The sequence below is a fragment of the Dama dama genome, chromosome 4, assembly GCF_033118175.1.
Source record: "Dama dama isolate Ldn47 chromosome 4, ASM3311817v1, whole genome shotgun sequence".
Taxonomy (NCBI): Eukaryota; Metazoa; Chordata; class Mammalia; order Artiodactyla; family Cervidae; genus Dama; species Dama dama.
Genome location: NC_083684.1, coordinates 71,462,439 through 71,485,105, shown reverse-complemented (window position 1 = coordinate 71,485,105; position 22,667 = coordinate 71,462,439). Strand labels below are relative to the sequence as shown.

General features: G+C 46.7%; 1 protein-coding gene, 1 non-coding gene and 1 pseudogene across 5 annotated transcripts; all 3 read left to right on the top strand.

Moving 5' to 3' along the window:
* Window positions 1-687: 687 nt before the first annotated feature.
* Window positions 688-759, top strand: TRNAC-ACA (transfer RNA cysteine (anticodon ACA)). Its single transcript has one exon. It is a non-coding gene; the product is annotated as a tRNA-Cys (tRNA).
* A 2,372-nt stretch (window positions 760-3,131) lies between these two features.
* On the top strand, window positions 3,132-13,781 carry LOC133054970 (zinc finger protein 548-like). Of its 4 annotated transcripts, none has more exons than XR_009692551.1 (4): window positions 3,132-3,369; window positions 6,171-6,213; window positions 6,618-6,744; window positions 13,747-13,781. XR_009692551.1 is itself a non-coding variant. In XM_061140413.1 (4 exons), exons 3-4 carry the CDS (start codon window positions 6,711-6,713, stop codon window positions 9,357-9,359), a joined length of 1,503 nt encoding a protein of 500 aa, XP_060996396.1. In that variant the 5' UTR covers window positions 3,132-3,369; window positions 6,171-6,213; window positions 6,618-6,710; the 3' UTR covers window positions 9,360-10,974. The 4 variants fall into 4 exon arrangements, 2 of the variants coding, with proteins under 2 accessions (XP_060996396.1, XP_060996395.1); XR_009692550.1 differs by lacking the exon at window positions 13,747-13,781 and adding an exon at window positions 9,944-10,974; XM_061140413.1 differs by lacking the exon at window positions 13,747-13,781 and adding an exon at window positions 7,891-10,974.
* Window positions 13,782-15,584: 1,803 nt separating this feature from the next.
* Window positions 15,585-20,096, top strand: LOC133054974 (zinc finger protein 304-like; annotated as a pseudogene).
* Window positions 20,097-22,667: the final 2,571 nt, after the last annotated feature.

Genomic DNA, 22,667 nt, shown 5'->3' with positions numbered 1-22,667 from the left:
GGACAAATCTGCTGGAGAAGGGATAGACTATCCACTCCAGTATTCTGGCCTGGAGAATTCCATGGACTGTACAGTCCATGGGGTCACAAAGAGTTGGGCACGACTGAGTGACTCACTTTTCACTTTCCCACTCATTAGACATCGAGTTCACACCCGAGGATGGCCTTCTGAGTTCAGTGAATGTTAAGATTCTTAACGGATTAGTGTGTTTAAAAGTTTACATATTTGTGCAACTAATCTCCAGAATTAGTTTCAACTTGCAGAAATGGAACTCTGTATGCAATGAACAGCCTCTGAAACGTCAATGTAGTTGTATTTGAAAAGTAACAAGATAGCTGATAGCTAAGAGTGGAGGCAGACTGTCATGCTATGTTGTAACCATTGTGGTGTGTAGGACCGGGAACTTGCTGTGTTCCATAGAGTCTAAAATAATAGGAATGGAATGTGTGTGTGCTCAGTTGTGTTCAAATCTGTGCTACCCCATACATTATAGCCCACAATGTTCTTCTGTCCAAAGGATTCTCCAGGCAAGAATACTGAAGTGGGTTGCCATTTTCTCCTCCAAGGGATCTTCCCAACCCAGCGATCAAACTTGTGCCTCCTCTGTCTCCTGCATTGGCAGGCGGGTTCTTTACCACTGCACCACCTGGGAGTGACAGAAATAACAGGGCCCTAACCAGGAGATCTTCCCTGGTGGCTCAGATGGTAAAGCGTCTGCCTACAATGCAGGAGACCCAGGTTCGATCCCTGGGTGGGGAAGATCCTCTGGAGAAGGAAATGGCAACCCACTCCAGTACCCTTGCCTGGAAAATCCCATGGGAGGAGCCTGGTAGGCTACAGTCCATGGGGTCGCAAAGAGTTGGACACGACTGAGTGACTTGACTTCAACCAGGAGATGCTAGTAGTGAAGAACCCGTCTGTCAGTGCAGGAGGCATAAAAGACATGGGTCTGATCCCTGGGTCAACAGGATCCCCTGGAGAACAGCATGGAAACCCATTCCAGTATTCTTGCCTGGAGAATCCCATGGAGGGAGGAGTCTGGTGGGCTACAGTTCATAGGGTCACAAAGAGTTGGGCATGACTGCGGTGACTTAGCGTGCAACCTTTCTCAGCTTTTCCAAGTGTGTGTGTATGTGCTAAGTTGCTTCAGTCATGTCCAACTCTTTGCGACCCTATGGACTGGAGGCCACCAGGCTCCTCTAGACTACCAGGCTCCTCTGTCCATGGGATTCTCCAGGAGAGAATAATTTTCCTGACCCAGGGATCAAACCCAGATCTCTTGTGTCTCTCTTGCATTGGCAGACTGGTTCTTTACCACTTGTGCCACCTGGGAGTTCAGTTCAGTTACTCAGTCATGTCAGACTCTTTGTGACCCCATGGACTGCAGCACGCCAGGCCTCCCTGTCCATCACCAACTCCCCGAGCTTGCTCAAACTCATGTCCATCAAATCGGTGATACCATCCAACCATCTCATTCTCTGTCAACCCATTCTCCTCCTGCCTTCAATCTTTCCCAGCATCAGGGTCTTTTCCAATGAGTCTGTTCTTCGCATCAGGTGGCCTAAGTATTGTAGCTTCAGCTTCAGCATCAGTTCTTCCAATGAATATTCAGGACTGATTTCCTTTAGGATGGACTAGTTTGATCTCCTTGCTGTCCAAGGGACTCTCGAGAGTCTTCTCCAACACCATAGTTCAAAAGCATCAATTCTTCAGCAACAACTTTCTTTATGTTCCAACTCTCACATCCATACATGACCACTGGAAAAACCATAGTCTTGACTAGATGGACCTTTCTTGGCAAAGTAATGTCTCTGCTTTTTAATATGCTGTCTAGATTGGTCATTACTTTTCTTCCAAGGAGCAAGTGTCTTAATTTCATGGCTGCAGTCACCATCTGCAGTGATTTCGGAGCCCAAGAAAATAAAGTCCATCACTGTATCCACTGTTTCCCCATCTATTTGCCATGAAGTGATGGGACCAGATGCCATGATCTTTGTTTTTTGAATGTTGAGTTTTAAGCCAGCTTTTTTACTCTCCTATTTCAGCTTCATACAGAGGCTCTTTTGTTCCTCTTTGTTTTCTGCCATAAGGGTGGTGTTGCTTGCATATCTGAGGTTATTGATATTTCTTCCGGCAATCTTGATTTCAGTTTGTGCTTCATCCAGCCTGGCATTTCTCATGATGGACTCTGCATATAAGCTAAATAAACAGGGTGATAATATGCAACCTTGATGTACTCCTTTCCACATTTTGAACCAGTCTCTTGGTCTGTGTCTGGTTCTAACTGTTGCTTCTTGACCTGTATACAGATTTCTCAGGAGGCAGGTAAGGTGGTCTGGTATTCCCATCTCTTTCAAGAATTTTCCATAGTCTGTTGTGATCCACACAAAGGCTTTAGTGAAGTCAATGAAGCAGAAGTAGATGTTTTTCTGGAATTCTCTTTATTTTTCTATGATCCAACTGATGTTGGCAATTTGATCTCTGGTTCCTCTGCTTTTTCTAAATCCAGCTTGAACATCTGGAAATTCACGGTTCGTGTACTGTTGAAGCCTAGCATGGAGAATTTTGAGCATTACTTTGCTAGCATGTGAAATGAGTGCAGTTTGGGATAGTTTGAACATTCTTTGGTACTGCCCTTCTTTGTGATTGGAATGAAAACTGACCTTTTCCAGTCCTGTGCCCACTGTTGAGCTTTCCATATTTTCTGGCATATTGAGTACAGCATTTTAACGGTATCCTCTTAGGATTAGAAATAGTTCAGCTGGAATTCCATCACTCCCACCAGCTTTGTTCTAGCGATGCTTCCTAAGGCCCACTTGACTTCACCCTCCAAGATGTCTGACTCTAGGTGAGAGATCACACCATTATGGTTATTTACGTCATTAAGATCTCTTTTGTATAGTTCCTCTGTGTATTCGTGCCACCTCTTCTTAACATCTTTTCTTAAGCGCCTTGGAACTCCGTTTCCCAGCGCGCCAGAGGGACCCTAGGCAACCCTGAGAGTTGATAGGCGTTGCGGCAGCGGAAACTACATTACCCAGAAGTCTCTACAGTGCGAGGCGGCGTAGGCTGAGCCATAAAAGCTTAAGAGAGCCTCTCATACGTGCGTACGCATCGCCTGGGGGCGGGACTTCCGGCGTTTGCCTTGTGGTCTTTGAGCTGGCGTCCCGCTGCTTACTTGTTCAGGGGTTCTTAGTCGCTTGGTGGGCACCGAGGAGACGGGACGGGAAGCGAGAGGAGAGGCGTTGGCCCCGCTGCCCAGTGGCGGCTGTGAGGCCCCCTGAACCCGTGGTTGACGGCAGTGCCCTCGGTCCGTCCTCGCTCTTCCCACGGCTGGCGACCGAAGCCGCGACGATGACGGCAGCTCAGGTAGGTTCTCCGTCTCCCGGCCCCCACCCGGCCTGACTCCAGCCTCCGAGTCCTAGATCCGGACGGAGTGGTGCCCACTCAGGTCTCTCCCTGTCAGCCATAGAGTCCAGAACTGAGGGCGGCCTTGTGAGGGGTCTCCCTTCAGCCAGTGGACAGGGGTGAGGGAGAGAGTTCCCTCGGGGGCGACGGTGCACGGCTTGCAGATGCTCACGAGTCCGGAGCATTGGGGAAATTTGGGGTCACTTTTTTCGGGGACAGAGAGGAACGAGCTGTCTCACCTGAAACGACATCCTAAGCGGATGGGAATCGTGGAAGGTTGCGAAGGGACTGAGGAAGACAGGACCTGCGATATTGTGATTTACAAGCAGTATAGATGTGTTCTTTCGGATGGTCATAATGTATTTCCCTTGTGTATTTGGTCTTGATCCACAGTTGTAGACTCACAACTGCAAGGACACTTGGAATTTCCTAAGTGTTGAGAGTGATTGTGTCTTGTAATGTGAGTGAGCTTACTTGAGGAAGCACCTCAGGATGGGAGCTGATCACCAGGAGAACCAATTTTAGAATTAGAGGGCTGCCTGTTTCAGTCCCACCTCACGCCCCTTCAGGGAGAGGAGAGGGTCTGGACGTTGAATCTGGTTCCCATAGCCAAGTATTATTATTATTTTAAAAATAGTTTTATATATTTTTGGCAGTTTTGGGTCTTCCTTTCTGCCCACTGGGCTTTCTCTAGTTGCGGCGGGGGCGGGGTGCGGTGAGCTGGAGCTACTGTTCCGTGCGCTGGCCTCTCAACTGCAGTAGCTTCTCATATTGGGAAGCGCGGGCTCTAGGGCTGTGCAGTACTAGCCACACGTGGGCTCAGTAGTTGTGGTTCCTAGGCTCTAGAGTACAGGCTCAGTACTTGTACCACACGGCCTTAGTTGCTCCGAGGCCTGTGGGATCTTCCCGGATCAGAGATGGAACCCGCGCTTCCCCGCATTGGCAGGTGGATTCATTACCATTGACCCACCAGGGAAGCCCCCAAAGACAATTATTGAATCAGTCATGCCTGTATAATGAAGCCATTAAAAAACCCCAAAGGGCCAGGGTTCGGAAAGCATCCGGGTTGGGAAGATAGGGAGGCGCTGTTGAGGTGAAGTTCTCAGAGAATGTGGCAGCTCTCTTCCACCTGGCTGTTCTTGAGCTGCGCCCTTTTATAATCAACCAGTAATCTAGTAAGTAAAGTGTTCTTTTCATTTCTGGAACCTGTACTAACAGTTTATTCAAGCCCAAGGAAGGGGTTTTAGGAATGTGTGATTTATACCCTGCGGGTCAGAAGCTCAAGTGAGGGCCTGGGCTTGGGACTGAAATCTAAAGTGCTAGGGGCAGTTTTGTGGAGCAGAACCCTTAACCTGTGGAATACTAACTGTTTCCGGGTACATAGTGTCAGAATGAAGTTTAATTTTTGAGCGCCCTGCTGCTGCCTGAGGATTGCTTGGTTTTGTGTGGGATGCCCACCCCCCATTGGCACTGGATCCAGGAACCTAATTTAGGGCCTATCCAGATTTGAAGTATAAAGTTGTTTTTTTTTTAATAGATGAGGTATAGAGTCAGGGAGGCTGGTGAGGAGGATGTGGTCAAAGAATTCAGGAGAATTGTGACAGGAATTTGGATTGAATTCGCAGAATTTCTTCCTGCAACACAATGGCTGTGAGTAGAGAATAGAAGACCACACCAATTTTTTTCCCCTGAACATTTAAGGAATGGTGATGAGGAAGTCCATGCAGTGAATGGGATTCAGGAAGGAGATCATTAGTTGTATTTGGATATGGTTATTCTGAGACATTTTGATATGATGTTAGAAGATGGAGACATTTTGTGGGTAGAGGAGTATAAAGGTCTGGAGGACTGGGAAGGTCACTGGTCTGGTCCTTTCCGAGGGATGTACTGTGTGGACTGGACCAGTTGTAGCCTGGTGGTCAGACTGAAGGAAGAGAGTCGTTATTATTTCAGATGGTTTCTGTGGTGAGGTGTGCGAGGTCTGAGAATGGAGGTGAGGGCACAAATGGGTGTAGGAGGGAGCAGCCCTGCTGTAGGATGGATTCTGGCCTGTGTTTATAGAAGGGTCCATCCAGGTGGACTCGGGAGCTGACCTGGGAAGGAGGTTGAGTGGTGAGTTGGTGTAGATTCTTTCCACTGCAGGCTTCATAGGCCCTCAAAACCACTCCCTGTAGAACACGGCAGAGGTCACCTGGGCTACTGGAGTAGCTGGTCCCAGACCAGGGCACTGCCTCATCTCCTCCAGCCCTCAGAGCAAGAGGGGTGGTGCTTTGTACAGCCCAGGGCTCCCTGCAGCTCCCTCCAGGGTACTGTGTTACAGGCAGGCTCAAAAGGACTAGTAGCTGATCCACTTGCTCAGTGCCTTCCTGCACCTCATTAACTTAAGAGTACATGACACACTTACTGATTTAAACACCAATGAACCAACATCCCTCTAAATATTCACATGTATGTAGGCCATTAGAAATGAACATATTGAATTTGTTAAATTTATCCAGACACTTAATTGTTGGTTTGCATGATAATATACATTTATGTATTTGCTTACAATGTGAAATTTTACTTGTCACATCCTCTTAAACCTTAAAAAGTAGGAAAAACACACACCCAAATTTCAAAACTGTACCGATTCATTTGTACTGAAAGTGTACACAAAACCCTTGATTGTGTGAATGGTACCACTGACACATAGTGTGTACTGCTTATGTTTGATGCCAGTCTCCGGCCTCTGAATTGAAACCATCCTTATTCTCATTTTGCAGATGGAGACACTGAAGCCCTTGTGCCTTCTAAAATACTGACTTGGTGTGTGTGAGTTTGACCATGGAGGGGTTCCCAGGTGGCTCAGTGTAAAAGAATCCACCTGCCCATGCAGGAGATGCAGGAGATGTGGGTTCAATACCTGGGGTGGGAAAATCCCCTGGAGGTGGGCACGGCAACCCACTCCAGTATTCCTGCCTGGAGAATTCCATGGACAGAGGAGCCTGGCAGGCTGCAGTCCATGGGGTCACAACGAGTCGGACACGACTGAGTGACTGAGTGCTCATACATGTCAGACCACAGATTCCAAATGGTAGGGGAGATATAAACACATTTGGTGGTTAGTTTGGCCGTGGAATTGGTGGATGAAGACTAGACCAATACAAAATGGAAGGAAATACAGCACATGCAGCTGCTTATGGGGTGAAATGTCTTAATTTTTATTACAGGGCTTTGTGGTCTTTGAGGACGTGGCCATATATTTCTCCCAGGAGGAGTGGGGACTTCTTGATGAGGCTCAGAGACTCCTGTACTGTCAAGTGATGCTGCAGAACATTGCACTTTTGTCCTCCGTAGGTAAGGCCCCCCTGCCCACTGCAGCATCTTGGGCTGGGCTCTGCTCTTCGTCACTTTCTAGGGGTGCCTCTGACCTTCCCACAATTGATTCTCATTCTGTAGGTTGTTTTTTTTGTTTCATTTATGGTTTCCTCTGTTGTGCAAAAGCTTGTAAATTTGATTAGGTCCCATTTCTTGATTTTTGTTTTTATTTCTGTCGCATTGGGAGACTGACCTAAGAAAACATTGGTCTGATTTATGTCAGAGAATGTTTTGCCTATGTTCTCTTCTAGGAGTTTTATGGTGTCATGACTTATGTTTAAGTCTTTAACCCATTTTGAGTTAGTTTCATGTCTGGTGAGAGTGTTCATTCTACTTCATTGATCTACCACTGGATTGTTTAGACCCTCCTTTGATGTCCTTGTATTGATCATTTTAGAGTGTGGGATTTCATACAGTGGGCCCCATCCCTCTCCCAGTCTTTCCTCTTTGAGTGGTCTCTTCAGGCCCAGGTGGTTGCTTACCCTGAGCAATAGGAGGGCCCTGGGTGCCTGACAGGGTGGACGTTATTTCCATAAGGTCAGGAGAGGTTCAAGGGCACATGGCCCTGGTACCTGGGGATGAGGAAATGATGAGACATCAGAGCTGGGGTCCTGTCACACCAGGCATGTGTCCTGTATCCAGCAGTGTGTGGTGCCAGAGTCCACACCTCACTTCCTCCTTTTCTTCCCCATTGATTTTTTGACTCTTCACTTCTGGCCCTGGCTCTCACCCGTTCCTTTCCACTGCTCCTTTTGCAGTGTTCGCAACATAACCTCCATTAAAAGTGGTGGAACATATGCATGCATCCTTAAATACTCCTTGTAGTCCAGCTGCCATGTTGCATTTAGACATTTGGGGTCTAGACAGAGCCTTCTATTCATTGCTCACCAGTTACCAGTAGCCAGGCCTTGTTCAAGTGAATTGTAGACCTTCCTCCCCTCCCTGCACCATACCCCTTCCTCCTGTCCTTGTCAGTCATCTGGGCTTTGCCCTCAGATGAGCCTCCCAGGCTCCACCCTGTACTCCAGGCCTTCCTCACATGGGCTCTGCAATCCTACAGACTTATCGCTGGGCCGGTCTGAGACACACTGATGGGACTGCCTTTATCAGCATTTCTCCTTCCAGGTTGTCTGCATGGCACCCAGGATGAGGTGGCCCTTTCAGAGCAGCATGATGCAGCTGCAGGGTCACAGGTCAAGACTCCAAAGCCAGGCCCATGCATCCAGAAGCCTCACCCGTGTAAGACGTGCGGCCCACTCTTGAAAGACACTTTGTGCCTGGCTGGGCATGGTGGGACACAACCTGAGCAGGTGGTGTCCACATGTGGGGAGAGTCCTTCCCAGCATCCAAAGGAGCCACATCAAAGGAGACTCCCTGGATGGGGTGAGGGGAAGACTTTCTGTGTGAAGAATGACAGTGCTCATGTGACAGATCAGACCTGGCCATGTCGGGTGAAAGGGCAGGAGTTCCTAGCCCGATCCAGCATTCTCCAGCACCAGGCCCCTCACACGGAAGGGAAACAGCACAGTGACATGGAGGGAAGGGCAGCCTCTGAAAGTGGACAGAATGATGACAAGCGCAGTGAATGTGGGAAGACGTTTAGCCAAGAACACACACTTGTTGAGCACCAGAAAAACCTTTGCTGTGAAAGCGGGAAGACCTTAATCAGAAGGTTCCACCTGGTTCAGCAGCAGAAAACCGACACTGAGACAAGATTCTCTGAGCAGCTTGGATGTGGAAGGTTCTCTGCACAAAGGTCTGGCTTCACTGCACACCATACAGTTCACACTAGGTCAGTGCCTTATGAGTGCAGCCAGTGTGGGAAGTGTGTTAAGGACAGCTTCACACTCAGTGTTCATCAGCGAGTTCACACAGGAGAAAAGCCATATAAGTGCAGCGAATGTGGAAAATTCTTTAGGTACAGCTTCACACTCAAAAGACATCAGGAAGTTCACATTGGAGAAAAACCATATGAGTGCAGTGTGTGCAAGAAGTTTTTTGTAGACAGCTCCAGGCTCATTATTCATCAGAAAGTTCACACTCGGGGAAGGCGTTTTGAATGCAGCAAATGTGGGAAATTCTTTAGGTACCGCTTCACACTTGAGCGGCATCAGAAAGCGCACATTGGAGAAAGGCCTTATGAGTGCAGCGTATGTGGGAAACTCTTTAGGCATAACTCAAATCACATTAGGCATCGGAGAAATCACACTGGAGAAAGACCTTATGAGTGCAGTGTATGTGGTAGACTCTTCAGTCAAAACTCCCACCTCATTCGGCACCAAAACGTCCACACCAGAGAAAAAACTTATGAATGTAGCAAATGTGGGAAATTCTTTATGGACAGCTCCACCCTCATTATTCATCAGAGAGTCCACACTGGAGAAAAGCCTTATGAGTGCAGAGAATGTGGGAAAGTCTTTAGGTACAACTCCAGCCTCATTAAACATCGGAGAGTTCACACTGGGGAAAGGCCTTATGAATGTGTCAGCTGTGGGAAAGGCTTTAGCCAAAACTCCCACCTCCTTCGACATCAAGAAGTTCACACTAAAGAGTATTGCAAACAGGGGAAGACTTCAAAGCAAAGTCTGGTCTGATTTAGCACTGGGATGGACTGCTATCTAGGTGTTTAAAATTTTTTTAATTGTGAAGTATATGTAACAGAATTTACAGTCAACCATATTTAAGTGTAACTTCAGTAGTAATAATACATTCACATTGTGCACAAATATTCAAAAGTCTTTTCATCTTATAAAACTAAACCCATTAGACAGCAACTCTTCGTCCCCGCTCTTATTGATTGATAACAACTATTCTGCTTTCCGTGTATGAATTTGTTCTCACTGAGGAACTTATATAAGAATCATCAAGTTATTCTTCTTTTTTGGCTGGCTTATTTAACTGAGCATAATGTTCTTAGGGTTCCTCCGTGTTCTAGCATGTATCAGAATTTCATTCCTTTTTTGAGTAATGCTCCATCTTCTGTACATCCTACTTTTTCTGTTTCCTTTCATCATTGGGCACTTGAGTTGCTTTCCCTATTTGGCTGTTGTATGTAATGCTGTTATAAATATGATGGCATAAATATTTCTTTGAGGCCTTACTTTCAGTCCTTTTAAGGTATATTCCCAGACATAGAGTTTTTGGACCATATAGTAATTCAATATTTACATTTTTTTAGGAACTGAGGGGCTGTTTTCCATGGTAGCTGGACTGTTTTACATTGATGCAGCTCGAGGTTTCCAATTTCTCTACACCCTCCGCAATGTTTTTATTTTCTTCTTGCTTTATTTTTTATAACACTATCCTAAGGGACACGAGATGATATTTCATTGTGATTTTGATTTGCATTTAATGATGTTGAACAGTTTTTCATCTGCTTGTTGGCTGTTTGTATTAGTCCTTTGAGAAAATGTCTCTTCCAATCCATTGCCCATTTTTTAATGTGGTTATTATGGTCATTGTTATTGTTATTTAAATGTTGGAGTTCTTTATATATTCTGTGTATTAACTTCTTATTAAATAGTTTGCAAATATTTTCTTCCACTCTGAGGGTAGTCTTTTCACTGTGTCGACTTAGTAATTTTTTTTGCACAGAAATTTTAAATATTAGTGTAGTCTAGTTTATTTCTGTTAATGTTGCCTGTGCCTTTGTTATCATGTCCAAGAAATTATCACAAATCCACTGTCATGAAGCCTTTTTCTTATGTTTTCTTCTCAGAGTACTATGCTTTTAAACCTTAATGTTTAGGTCTTTCATCCATTCTGCATTTCCTTTCTCTTTTTTTGGCCACATCACACAGCTTGCGGTATATCAGCTTCCAACTAGGGACTGAACCCAGGCCACAGCAATTTTGTTAAAAACCAAGGAGAACAGATTTCTGTGCTCTCTTGCTTTCTCTGCTGCCCTTGTGGCTCAGCTGGTAAAGAATCTGCCTGCAATGTGGCAGCCCAGGGTTCTAATCCCTGGGTTGGGACGATCCCCTGGAGAAGAGAAAGGCTTCCCACTCCAGTATTCTGGCCTGGAGAATTCCATGGACAGTCCATGGGGTCAAAAACAGTTGGACACAGCTGAGTGACTTTCACTTTCACTTCACTTTCACTTGCTTTATCTGGAGTATCGCCAGCCATTTGAGCCTTTTGCTAAGAATTTGTGCCCCACCCCCTTGGTTGGTTACAGTGTGAACATCACCCAGCTTTGCCAGAAGACTGGATCTGGCTTTGCTGGCAGTTTTCAGAGGTTTCCCTTGTTCAGGGTCATTAGTGATTGTCTCCTGATAGTCTTGACAGATTTTTCCAGCCTCCATTTTACCCACTCCTCAAACTCCAGGCTGACCTTCCTGGTTCTTGCAATAAAGGTCTTTTTTTTTTTTTTTAATTGAAGTATAGTTCATTTACAATGTTGGGTTAATTACTGCTGTACAGCAAAGTGACTAATTATACATATATATTCCTTTTTAAAAATATCCTTTTCCAGTATGGTTTATCATAGGGTATTAAATAGAGTTCCCTGCACTTTACTGTAGGACCTTGTTGTTTATCCATCCTATGTATAAAAGTTTACATCTGCTAATCCTAACTTCCTATTCCATTCCTCCCCTCGGTCTTATTGTTTAAGCTATCTTTACTCTTTAAATTTGTGTGCCCTAAAGGAAATAGTAGGAGGACAACGAACAGCTCTCAGTGCAAATCTGGACTACTTGTATTGCTTCCTGAGACTTCCTAGGAAAATCTGAAGGGGCCCCTGCACCAGGATCTCATGCCCTAGACATGAAAATTATTTGTGGATCCACACAGTCACTTGGGACAAATGGTTTGCAAACAGTGGTATTTGGCAGTAGGCATTTGGCTGGGTATTTGGTTGGGGCCCTTGAATTTAGTGGATGTCCCATGGCAAAATTGAGAGACAGCTGTCTTCTGAGATCCACCATAGGAACTGTGTGTCCTGAAGAAAAAACTCATGTAGGTATATGTCCATGGACTTAAGATCTAAGAAAGCCTAGGGTGGGAATCATATCGTGTACAGAAACAGTGACTGGGTTAATAGAGACTGGGGGAGATTGCAGCAATGTAGAATGGATAAAGTGAAGTCGCTCAGTCGTGTCCGACTCTTTGCAACCCCATGGACTGTAGCCTACCAGGCTCCTCGTCCATGGAATTTTCCAGGCAAGAGTACTGGAGTGGGTTGCCATTTCCCTCTCCAGGGGATCTTTCCGACCCAGGGATTGAACCTGAGTCTTCTGCATTGCAGGCAGACGCTTTACCATCTGAGCCACCAGGGAAGCCTTTTAGAATGGATAAGCCCCTTCCAAATGGGCATGTGTTCCAGTAACTAGATAAGTGGGAAGAGAGTGTACAGAATGAAGGACCTACAGTCCAGTCCGTGGAAATCTGGGTGCATCCCGTTTAAGAAATCTGAAAGCCACAAGGCTTCCTGTGTAGCTTAGACAGTAAAGAATCTGCCTGCAATGCAGGAGACCTGGGTTTGATTACTGGGTTGGGAAGATCCCCTAGAGAAGAAAATGGCAACCCACTCCAGTATTCTTGCCTGGAGAATCCCCATGGACAGAGGAGCCTGGTGGGCTACAGTCCATGGGGTCGCAAGAGTCAGACACGACTTAGAGACTAAACCACCACCACCACCACAGTCCAGTCCATGGAAATCTGGGTGCATCCCCTTTAAGAAACCTGAAACCCCGCCCTGGGCCTGGAGCCTAAGGATCCTCCTCTCCAGCAACTCTTCCGTGGTGTGGGGGGAACCTTTTCTGGATCTGGGGAACATTGCCCTTTACCTGGACCTGGGACCCAGTGAGCTACTTTACCCAGAAGGCACTGCGCCGAACTGTCACAGGATCACTGAAGACTCAGGCACTTCCGTTCTGGAGGACGATGTCTGGGCGGGTCTGTTGGTGTGCACCGCGGGTGACATTTTGTAAATACGGATGTGTTTACTTGGTGGGGAGCTTGGAAACGGTGGACCAGACCGACATCTGGGAGGTGGGAAGCCTGACCCTTCTGCTTCTCTGAGGCAGGCATGAGGCAATCTCACTCCACGTGCCCATTCTGCAGCAATAAAGATTCAACTGCAGAGTGGTGTTATTAATATAGAGACTCGTTTGGAGGTTTGGAGGCCGTTTTTCTCCGTTCCCCAACTGATCAAAAGGCCAGGCACTGCTACAGTAGAATTTAAGTCTCTTCTTTTTTAACCCTTCGATTTTGAAGAATTTCCAATTCTTAAGGATACACTCCAAGGGCGCTTCTTCTGGCCTAGAAGGGGATCCGCCCATGTTGAATAACCTGCAACTGAGAACGGAGGGTCACAGTGTTGTCACAGGTCACCATGGAAATAGGGGCGCGTTGCCTTTACCAGGAGGTCTGGCGCTTCGGGACACAGTTTCTCCCCGACCTTTCCGCCTCCATCCGCCTCTGCAGCTATCAGGGAGAACCAGAAACGTGCCCTTTCCCTGGTTGGATGGGGCGAACAAACTCCTTAACCTAGAGGTCTCTGCCCAGCGCATCCGCGCTGTGCCAGTGGCCGCCCAGAAGATGGGCGTTTCCGGAAGCCCTTGCAAGCAGAGGGGATTTCTGGCGTCGCGATTGTGACGTCTTTTGCTGGTGGCCGGGATCCTCGAGTTGCTGTGTAGGCTTGGGAGTCCTCATTGGGGTCCGCTTTTGGGGAGGCTCTGGAGAGGCGAACATAGGACAGGAAAAAGGATGGTACTTCCGTCCGCTTGGTTATTACGAACCATGGTCGCTGTCGTGGGACGGGCCGCCTATCGCGGAGCTGTCGCCTGGGGCTGCGCTCCTTCGGGGGCCTTCGCAGCCGCCCTCTGTCCTCGTCCGCCTCTGGAGGCAGCATCCTGAGCTTCTGCGCCCTTTGACCAGGAGGAGATCGGGGCTCGGAGCTCGACCGTCCTCTCGGGCCCACCACTCCCAGGGGAGTGTGAGGGTTCCGCCGGCTTTTCAACCCGGTTTTGCTCACAGGACCCCATGGCCGCTGCCGCGCTTATGAACTGGGCTCAGGTGAGTGGAGAGTCCTCAAGCCTTCCCGACTCAGGTGTGGGGGATGGTGTATTCTCGGGCTTTCCGAACTTGGCCTTCGTCGCTCACTTCTCTTGAGTATGAAGGCGGTGAAGGGCGGTCAGTGACGGTGAACATGTGGCAAGGAATCCCTTAGCAGTGTTGACGGGATGAGGTGCGAAATGGTTTCCAGGATTTAGGAGCCCCAGGTACAAACACCTGGAGGTGAGGATGAACTAGGCGCGTTCTGGAAATGGCAGGTCTCTGCGGTTATGTGTGCTGAGAACAGAGAGCAGGCAGTCAGGAGTCCGAACTGGTACAGCAGCCTGGGGAGCTGGACCTCTATTCTGACGGTGATAGGAACCACGGAAGGTTTATAACAGAGAAGGGAGGTGGTCTGACGTCGGTGTTGACAGGCTCCCTCTAAGTAAAGTGGAAAGATTGGCGAAGCCTGAGGGTGACAGGGAGACCAGGCGGAATCGACTGCAATAGCCCAGGTGTGTTGATGGTGGGGCCAAAAGTGGACGTTAGAGAAGTGTTTGGATTTTGTATGTTTTTAAACTAGGGCCGGTGGAGATTTTGTGATGAGAAGTAGTGATGTTCTGGAACTCTTCACCTGTCCCTCCCTCTGCACTTGAGTCTGGGGCTCTTTCAGAAGGAGTCCTTTCTAGCCCAGCACCCTGAATCTAAGCTAAGAGTTATATGAAGAGGTTCCTGCTTTGGGCAGCCAGTAGGAGAAAGACTGGACAGGTGTATTAGACTCAGGAAGAGCTTGCACAAGTGCTTAAGAGGTTAAGATTGAGTTGGGAGTCATCAAGGAACCACAGGTCTTCATTCTGTCTGTTGAGAAAAGGGCCAGAAGTTGGGCAAATGGCAGGCTGAGGAGCTGGGCTTCTGTTTTGAAGGTGATGAAAGACATGAGCTTCCCGGATGCCTCAGTGGTAAAGATTCCACCTGCAGTGTAGAAGATGCGAGAGACACGGGTTTGATCCCTGGGCCAGGAAGATCCCCTGGAGGAGGGAATGGCAACCCATTCCCGTAGTCTTGCCTGGGAAATCCCATAGACAGACAAACCGGGTGGGCTGCAATCCTTGGGGTCCCAAAGAGGCAGACACGACTAAGTGAACATGTAGCATGCACAAAAGACATGGAAGATTTGGAAGAGAAGAGAGAATCAAATCAAAATAGGCTCCCTCTGGCTGCTGTCTAGTTGAGAATGGAGTGTGTGCATGAGGGAGGAGGCTACTGCAGTGATCTACAGAAGTGTTGATGGTGGCAAAGAAAGTCCCAACTGGGCACTGAGGACTGGGTGTCTTGCTCAGGCACTGGGGTGGCAGTGGAGCCTGTCAGACACAAAGGTGTTCTTCCTGGATTCTGTGTGCAGAGTGGCTTCAGGGGTGGGGCGAGCCTTGGAAGTGTGGACTGGAAAGTTTTCAGTCTTAATGGAGGGGGACCCCAGATATGAGGAAGGTGTGGTTCAGAGTGAGGTTCATGGTGGGAGGAGCGTAGACTGATGGCCTTAAAAGTTGTGTCTGGGAGGCATAGTCAGGAGGATGCCAGTGGGAGAGATTTGGTGCCCTTCCTGCTGGACCCGTGGCTTACATAGTCTCTGTCTGCCCACCTGCCTGATTTTGCTCTGGGCTGCACACGGTGGTCAGAGGGACAGGAGAGGGCAGCTAGTAGTGGTGTCATGGCCGAGTATCACCTCTGAGTTGGGAGGCTGGGGAGCACCAGAGCCAAGGGGTGGGAGGTGAGTGGGGGGCCTGGGGAGTCCTGTTGTCTGTGGGCTCAGCTGTCCCCATCGTGGCAGGGCGGTGTGACCTTTGAGGATATGTTCATGTACTTCTCCCGGGAGGAGTGGGAGGTGCTGGAGGAACCTCAGAGACTCCTGTACTGCAATGTGATGCTGGAGAACTTCGCACATGGGTAAGTCCCCATTTCAGTTACCCATTGGTACATGTCACACTACTCCAGAAGTGAGTGACGTAAAACAATAGAAAGGCCTCATGTAAGCTTCAGTGTGTCACGAGCTCATCACAGCTCGTTACAGCTGATGCTTTTGGCTCAGGATCTCTCATGAGGCTTCAGTCAAGCTCTCAGCCAAACTGTTCTCATCTGAAGGCCATTCTTGGGAGGATCTCATTCACAAACTCACTCATGTTTTGTGTTTCCAAGAGGTCGTTTCTTGTGGCTTGTTGGACTGTAAGGCTGTTGGTCAGACGCCCCCTGGCTTCCTTGTCACCGTAGCCTTTCCATAGCACATCTCACAGCGGGGAAGGAACTTTCTCTCTGAGCGGAGAGAATGTTCAGGATGGTAGCTGGTCTTTTTCTAATCCCACCTGGAAACAGTGATCCCATCATTTTTCCCTGTTTTGTTCTTAGAAATGGGTCAGTCAGTAAAACCTCCGGTCAAGGGAAAGTGGCTCACGCAAGGGCAAGATCACTGGGCGACAGGTCTTCCTGGGGCCATCGGAGAGGCTGCCTGCCCCAGGCCCCCCACTGCCACACCTGCTGCAGTGGCCTTAGGTGTTTTCCCTGGTGCCCCGGGGGCAGTTCTTCCTGTCCTGCCAAATCAGGGGCTCTTCCCCGTCCCGTCTTGGTTCCCAGGGTAGGGGCTGTGGATGCCCAGGGCTGTGTGTAGTGTCCCCTCGCTGAGCAGTCCCAACACCTGCTGCCCAAAGCCTTTCTGGATCAGGTTAGAAGTTTAGGGCTCTTGAGTTGGCTTCACAGATTCTCCCTAGCTTGGGCACTTCCAGATCCATGATGCATCTATGTCTATGTTCTGCCCCCATCCTTTGGCTGACAGTTCTCAGGGACTGACTTTGCCAGAAATTGTAGCTATTGGCATGTCACTGCTTGTGGAGGGCATAGGGGTGTTCTGCCAAATCCTCCTTTGTGGTTTTTTGTCTTTTTTATTTTAACCTTTTCTTCTCTCTGAGATGGGTCTGTCTGGGCCACTCATTTGTGCTATGTTTGTTTGTTTGTTTTACAACTTCCACCTTCCAGATCCCATGTAGTTGCCTAGTAGCAGAGAGGCAGAAAACCCTGGGTACCTGTGTGTGGACCTGTCTCCAGCCACACTGACAGCACAGAGCAGGTCTGCCTTGCCACACGGGAGCTGAGAGAGAGCCATCTGAGGGTTGGGCTCACATCATACCATCAGCCGACTTTGTGTTCACCAGTGTTTTCTTGCCAAGGCCCATAGCAGTACCTCACGTCTCCCTTTCCTCACCATTCTTGGCACTTGACGTTTTTCTTCTGTCTTCCTTCCCTTGGCTGTTGTCCCACCTCCTGGCCTCCATGTCTGTCATTCATTCTCCTCTGCTCACCCTGCAATGCTCTGCAACATAGGCTGCATCAGTATGCCACGAGTTGTGCACATATCTGTATGTAGTCCTGAAGAGCCAGCTACTTACTTGCAATCAGATTTTCCTGGGCCTGGACAGAGCCTTCTGACAGGTGAGCTTGACACCAACAGCTGATACCCTGTTTAAACCCTTCTTAAACGAGTGAGTTGGAGACCTCGCCTCTGCTTCCAGTACTGTTCACCATCATTGTGTCTTTACCCATCATTAGAAGTACTCTGTACTATGACTTTTTCAGGCCCAGGACTGACAGTGGGCCCTTCCTCACTGATCCTGGCCCCCTCATCCTGCCAAAGGTCCGTGGACTCACTCATTGATGTGTTACAGACTCAGAGGTGATGGACTTGCTGCTTCTTACTGAAGTCAGCATGTCCTTCACTAGCATTTCTTTGCTTTCAGGTTGTTGCTGTGAAGCAGTGAGGAGGCCCCTTCTGAGCGGAGTGTTTTTGTTGAATTAGTGTCAAGAGTTCAGGGCTCTTGGGTCCTGTGCACCTATCCAGAAAGCTCATCCATGTGAGACAGATGACCTGCTCTTGAAAGGCATTTTAACACCTGGATGAACAACAGGGGTCATGCCCTGCACTGAACCTGGACATTTGTGACCCCTGTGAGTGAGGATTCCTGTTGAGTGAAAACTTTCATTAGCACCAGAAACCACATAGTGGTAAGCATCCTGTCCGTGAAGATGATGCTGTGGCCTCACGTATGAAGAGCTGTGCTGTCCATGAGTTAGGGAGATCTTTTACTTGCGGGGGGCAGTGATGGACGTGCCGGGTAACTCTGGCCTCTTCCAACACCAAAGCACTCACAGTGGACTGAGTCCACAGAGAACAGCTGAGTTCGTGGAACCTTTTCACAGAAGTCCAGTCTTGGGCAACACCAGGGAGACAGTGGTGAACTGATGCTTTTCAATTGCACTGACAATGAGAAAGCCTTCCTGAACGCTTTCACTCTCCTTGACAACCAGATAACTCAGGATGAAGTGCGAGCCTTTAGGTACTTACTGTGTGGAAATCTGTCCAAGGAGAAATCCGCTCTTATTCATCACAGAAAACTTCCTGGTGGGGAAACATCACATGTGTGTAAGGAATGTGGACAGGCCTTCATTCACCTATCTCACCTAAAAACCCACCAGAAATTTCACACTGGCAAAAGACAATATATGTGCAGTGAATGTGGAGAAGCTTACAACAGAAGCTTGCACCTTGTTCAGAACCAGAGAACTCACACCAGAGAAAGACCTTATGAGTGCAGTGAATGCGGAAAAGCCTTTAGTCATAAAAACACACTTGTTCAGCACCAGTGTTCACACTGGCGAAAGGTCTTATGACTGCACTGAATGTGGAAAAGCCTACAGCAGAAGCTCCCACCTTGTGCAGCATCATAGAATTCACACAGGGTAAAGGCCTTATGAGTGCAGTGAATGTGGAAAATTCTTTAGCCAAAGCTCTCACCTTATTGAGCACTGGAGAAGTCACACCGGGGCGAGGCCTTATGAGTGCAGTGAATGTGGAAAATTCTTTAGCCAAAGCTCTCACCTTATTGAGCACTGGAGAAGTCACACCGGGGCAAGTCCTTATGAGTGTATTGAATGTGGAAAATTCTTTAGCCATAACTCCAGCCGCATTAAACATAGGAGAGTCCCCACAGGAGCAGTCTTATGTGTGCGGCAAATGTGGGGAGACTTTTGGCTGCAAAGACACACTTGATCAGCACCAGATAATGCACACTGGAGCATGGCCTTATGAGTGCGGTGAGTGTGGGAAGGCCTTCAGCTGTAAACACATGCTTGTGCAGCACTGGAAAATCCACACTGGAGAAAGGCCTTATGAGTGCAATGACTGTGGAAAACTCTTTAGCCATAGCTCCAACCTTATTGTTCACCAGAGAATTCACACTGGAGCGAAGCCTTATGAATGCAGTGAATGTGGGAAATGCTTTAGCCACAATTCCAGCCTCATTCTACACCAGAGAGTTCACAGTGGAGCAAGGCCTTATGTGTGTAGTGAATGTGGAAAAGCTTACATTAGTAGCTCCTACCTTGTTCAACACCAGAAAGTTCACACTAGAGCGAGACCTTATGAGTGCAGTGAATGTGGGAAATTCTTTAGCCGCAACTCTAGCCTCATTTTACACCAGAGAGTTCACACTGGAGAAAAAGCCTTACGTGTGCAGTGAATGTTGGAAGGCCTATAGCAGAAGCTCCCATCTTGTTCGGTACCAGAAAGCTCACCCCGGAGAAGGACGTCATGAATGCAACAGTTTTGGTGACCCTTTAGCTGCGTCTCTTAAACTTGTTTAACACTGGGAAACTTCACACTGGAGAAAGGCCTTATGAATGCAGTCAATGCGCTGTGTCCTTGTTTAAGATTATAGGACTCACACCAGCAAAGGTGGGAATCATCGTTGGTACAGAGACACTGAGATAGTGGAGTGGGGATGACTGAGGCTCGTGAGAGGATGGGTGTCTGTTCTTAAGGCGGCGTCTCTATATGTCCCTGCGATTTTGGCTCTATGGCATGAAAGTATACAGAAATTCTCAGGACCTTCACACCTCTAAGTCTCCTGTGGCTGACACACTGTCTCAGTAAATAAAGGTTTGTGGATTCCTGTACCTCCCTAGGCTGTTTACCTTCTGGCCATCACTGCACAGGCAGGAACCCCAGCAGTGACAGAAGAGAGATCCAGGGCTCAGGCTTCTCAGACCAGCCAATATTCCTAGTGACTGAAGTGGACGTGGACTTCATTGTTCTGCAGTTTTTGCTGATCCTGAGGCAGGGCTTATGCTCCTATGTTGTGTGGAAAGGGATATGGTAGAACCAGAACAGTTGGCAGAACTTGGCAGTTTCCAAGAAGAATGGTAAATATGGATATTTATGGGGAATATTTAATTCTTAACATCTTTATTGAGGTATGGTGATATGAAATAAATATATGTAAAATATAAAATGTGTTATGTTTCAGCATGTGTATATATCGATGAGACCAGACATGGAGATAATGGAGATATCCAACACAGCCAAGAGATTCCCTGTGTCTCTTTATGTTTCTCGCACAGTCCTTTCTAACCCCCTTTCCCACAATTCACGAGTAATAGCAAGCATTTTGTAGTATTTTATATAAACAAAATCATGTGATATATACTTTCTGGGGAGTGGGAACTCTGACTTTTTTCACGAGCCATAACTATTTTGAGATTGATCCATTTTGCTGCATGTATCAATTATTCATTTGTATTGTTGCATATTCATCCATTATATAGATATACCACAATTGTCTTTTATCCATTTGCCAGTTAGTGTATATTTAGGTTGTTTCCAGTTTGGGGCTATCACAGATAAAACCACTGTGACAATTTGTGTATAAATTATCACTCAATCACCTTCCATTGTATGGATGTACCACAGTTTATCCATTCACTGAGGGATATCTTGATTGCTTCCAAGGTTTGGCACTATGACTAAACCTGCATTATGCATTGTTTTGTGTGGGTATACATTTTCAGTTCATTTGGGTTCAAGCCTCAGGGCATGATTTGCTGGGTCACATAGTAAGAGAATATTTAGTTTTATTAAAAACTGCCTTCTTGGAGAAGGAAATGGCAACCCACTCCAGTATTCTTGCCTGGAAAAGTCCATGGACAGAGGAGTATGGCGGGCTGAAGTCCATGGGATTACATGACTGAGCATGTGTGCACGAGGGTGGAGGGAGATGGGTTGGTAGCAATAAAGTGGTAGAACTAAAAAACAAACAAAACAAAAACCTGCCTTCTAAAGTGATTGTATCATATTGCATTCCCACCAACAGTAGGTGAGAGTTCCAGTTGCTCCATGTTCTTATATTTGGTGTTGTCAATGTTTTGGTTTTTGCCATTCAAGTCGGTATGTAGTAATAGTATATTGTTGTTTCTTTCATTTGCAATTCTCTAATGAAATATGCTGAATATCTTTATATTCTTCTAACAGTGTCTTTTGCTGAACAGAAATTTTAAACTTTAGTCAAGTCCAAATTACTCAGTGTTTCTTTCATGGATTGTGTTTTTGGTGTGTCTAATGCATCATTGCCTAACCCAGGGTCTGTGTCCCCTGTACTATTGTCTACGTGTTTTACTGTTTTGTATTTAGGCTTATTATCCATTTGAGAAAATATTTGTGAAAGGTGTGAGGTCTGTGTCTGGATCACTTTTTTTTTTCCCCCCGTGCTGTGCAGCTTGTAGGGTCTTAGTTCCCAAACCAGGGATTTTAACCCATGTTCCCTGCAGTGGAAGCAGGGAGTCCTAACCACTGGATCATGTTTTAAAGCCCCATCTGTTGAAAAGACTATCCTTTCTTCATTCCTTTGCCTTTGCTCCCTTTTCAAAGATCAGTTTACTGTATTAGTGTGGATCTGTTTCTGTGGTTTCTATTCATTTTTTGCACTTAGTGAGATAATCATCACGTGGCTGTGTTTTTGTTTTTGTTTTCCTTGTTGTCTTTTATTTAAATGGTGCATGTGTGCGAAGTTGCTTCAGTCATGTCCGACTCTGTACACCTGTGGACTGTAGCCTGCCAGATTCTTCTGTCCATGGGAACTAATCTTGCATTTCCTGCAAGAAATCCCACATGATCATCTTGTATAATCCATTGTATATATTGCTGAGTCATTTTTCTGATATTTTGTTAATGTATTGTATAGATAGATGAATGGTAGTGGGTTTATAGATCTGTTTTTCTCTGACTTTGGCATCAGAGTAATTCTGATGTCAAAGAATAATTGTTTCCTCCTCCTTATTTTCTGGAGGAGTTTTGAAGGATAAATGATACTTCTTTTTTAAATGCTTGCTGAAATTCCTTATGAAGGCACCTAAGCCTGGAATTTTCTTGTGGGAAGACTTTCAATAAAAATACAGTCAAGTAATTTTTTCAGTTTTTTTCTCTTGAATGGCTTTGGAGTATAGTTGATTATCAACATTCTGTTAGTTTCAGGTGGACAGCAGAGTGATTTGGTTATACATATACATGTATGTATTCCTTTTCAAATTCTTTTTCCATCTAGGTTATTTCAGTGTTTTGAACAGAGTTCCCTGTACTATATATAGTAGGTCCTTGTAGGTTGTCTATTTTAAATACAGAACTGTGTACATGTCAATCAATTCAATAATCTCTCCCATCCCCCTCCCCCCACCACCACCCAAGTTTGTTCTCTAAGTTTGTGCATCTGTTTATTTTGTTAAATGTTTGTTTATTTTTAATCATTCCCTTATGATACCTTCAATTTCTCTAGTCAGTAGTGTCTTCACTCTTGGTTTTGTTGTCTTCTTTTCAGTCAACCTACAGTTTTGTCAATTTTGGAAGAACCAACATTTTTCTTCATTGATTTTTAAAAAGTTTTTTTTTCAATATTTTGTTCTAATTTTATCATTTCCTTTCTTATCTTTGCTTTGGGGTTTGGTCTTATTTTCTAGGTTTCTCAACAAGGAAGGTTAGGTTATTGACATCATTCTTCTGTAATGAACTGTAAATAAAGCTATACATTTCCTTT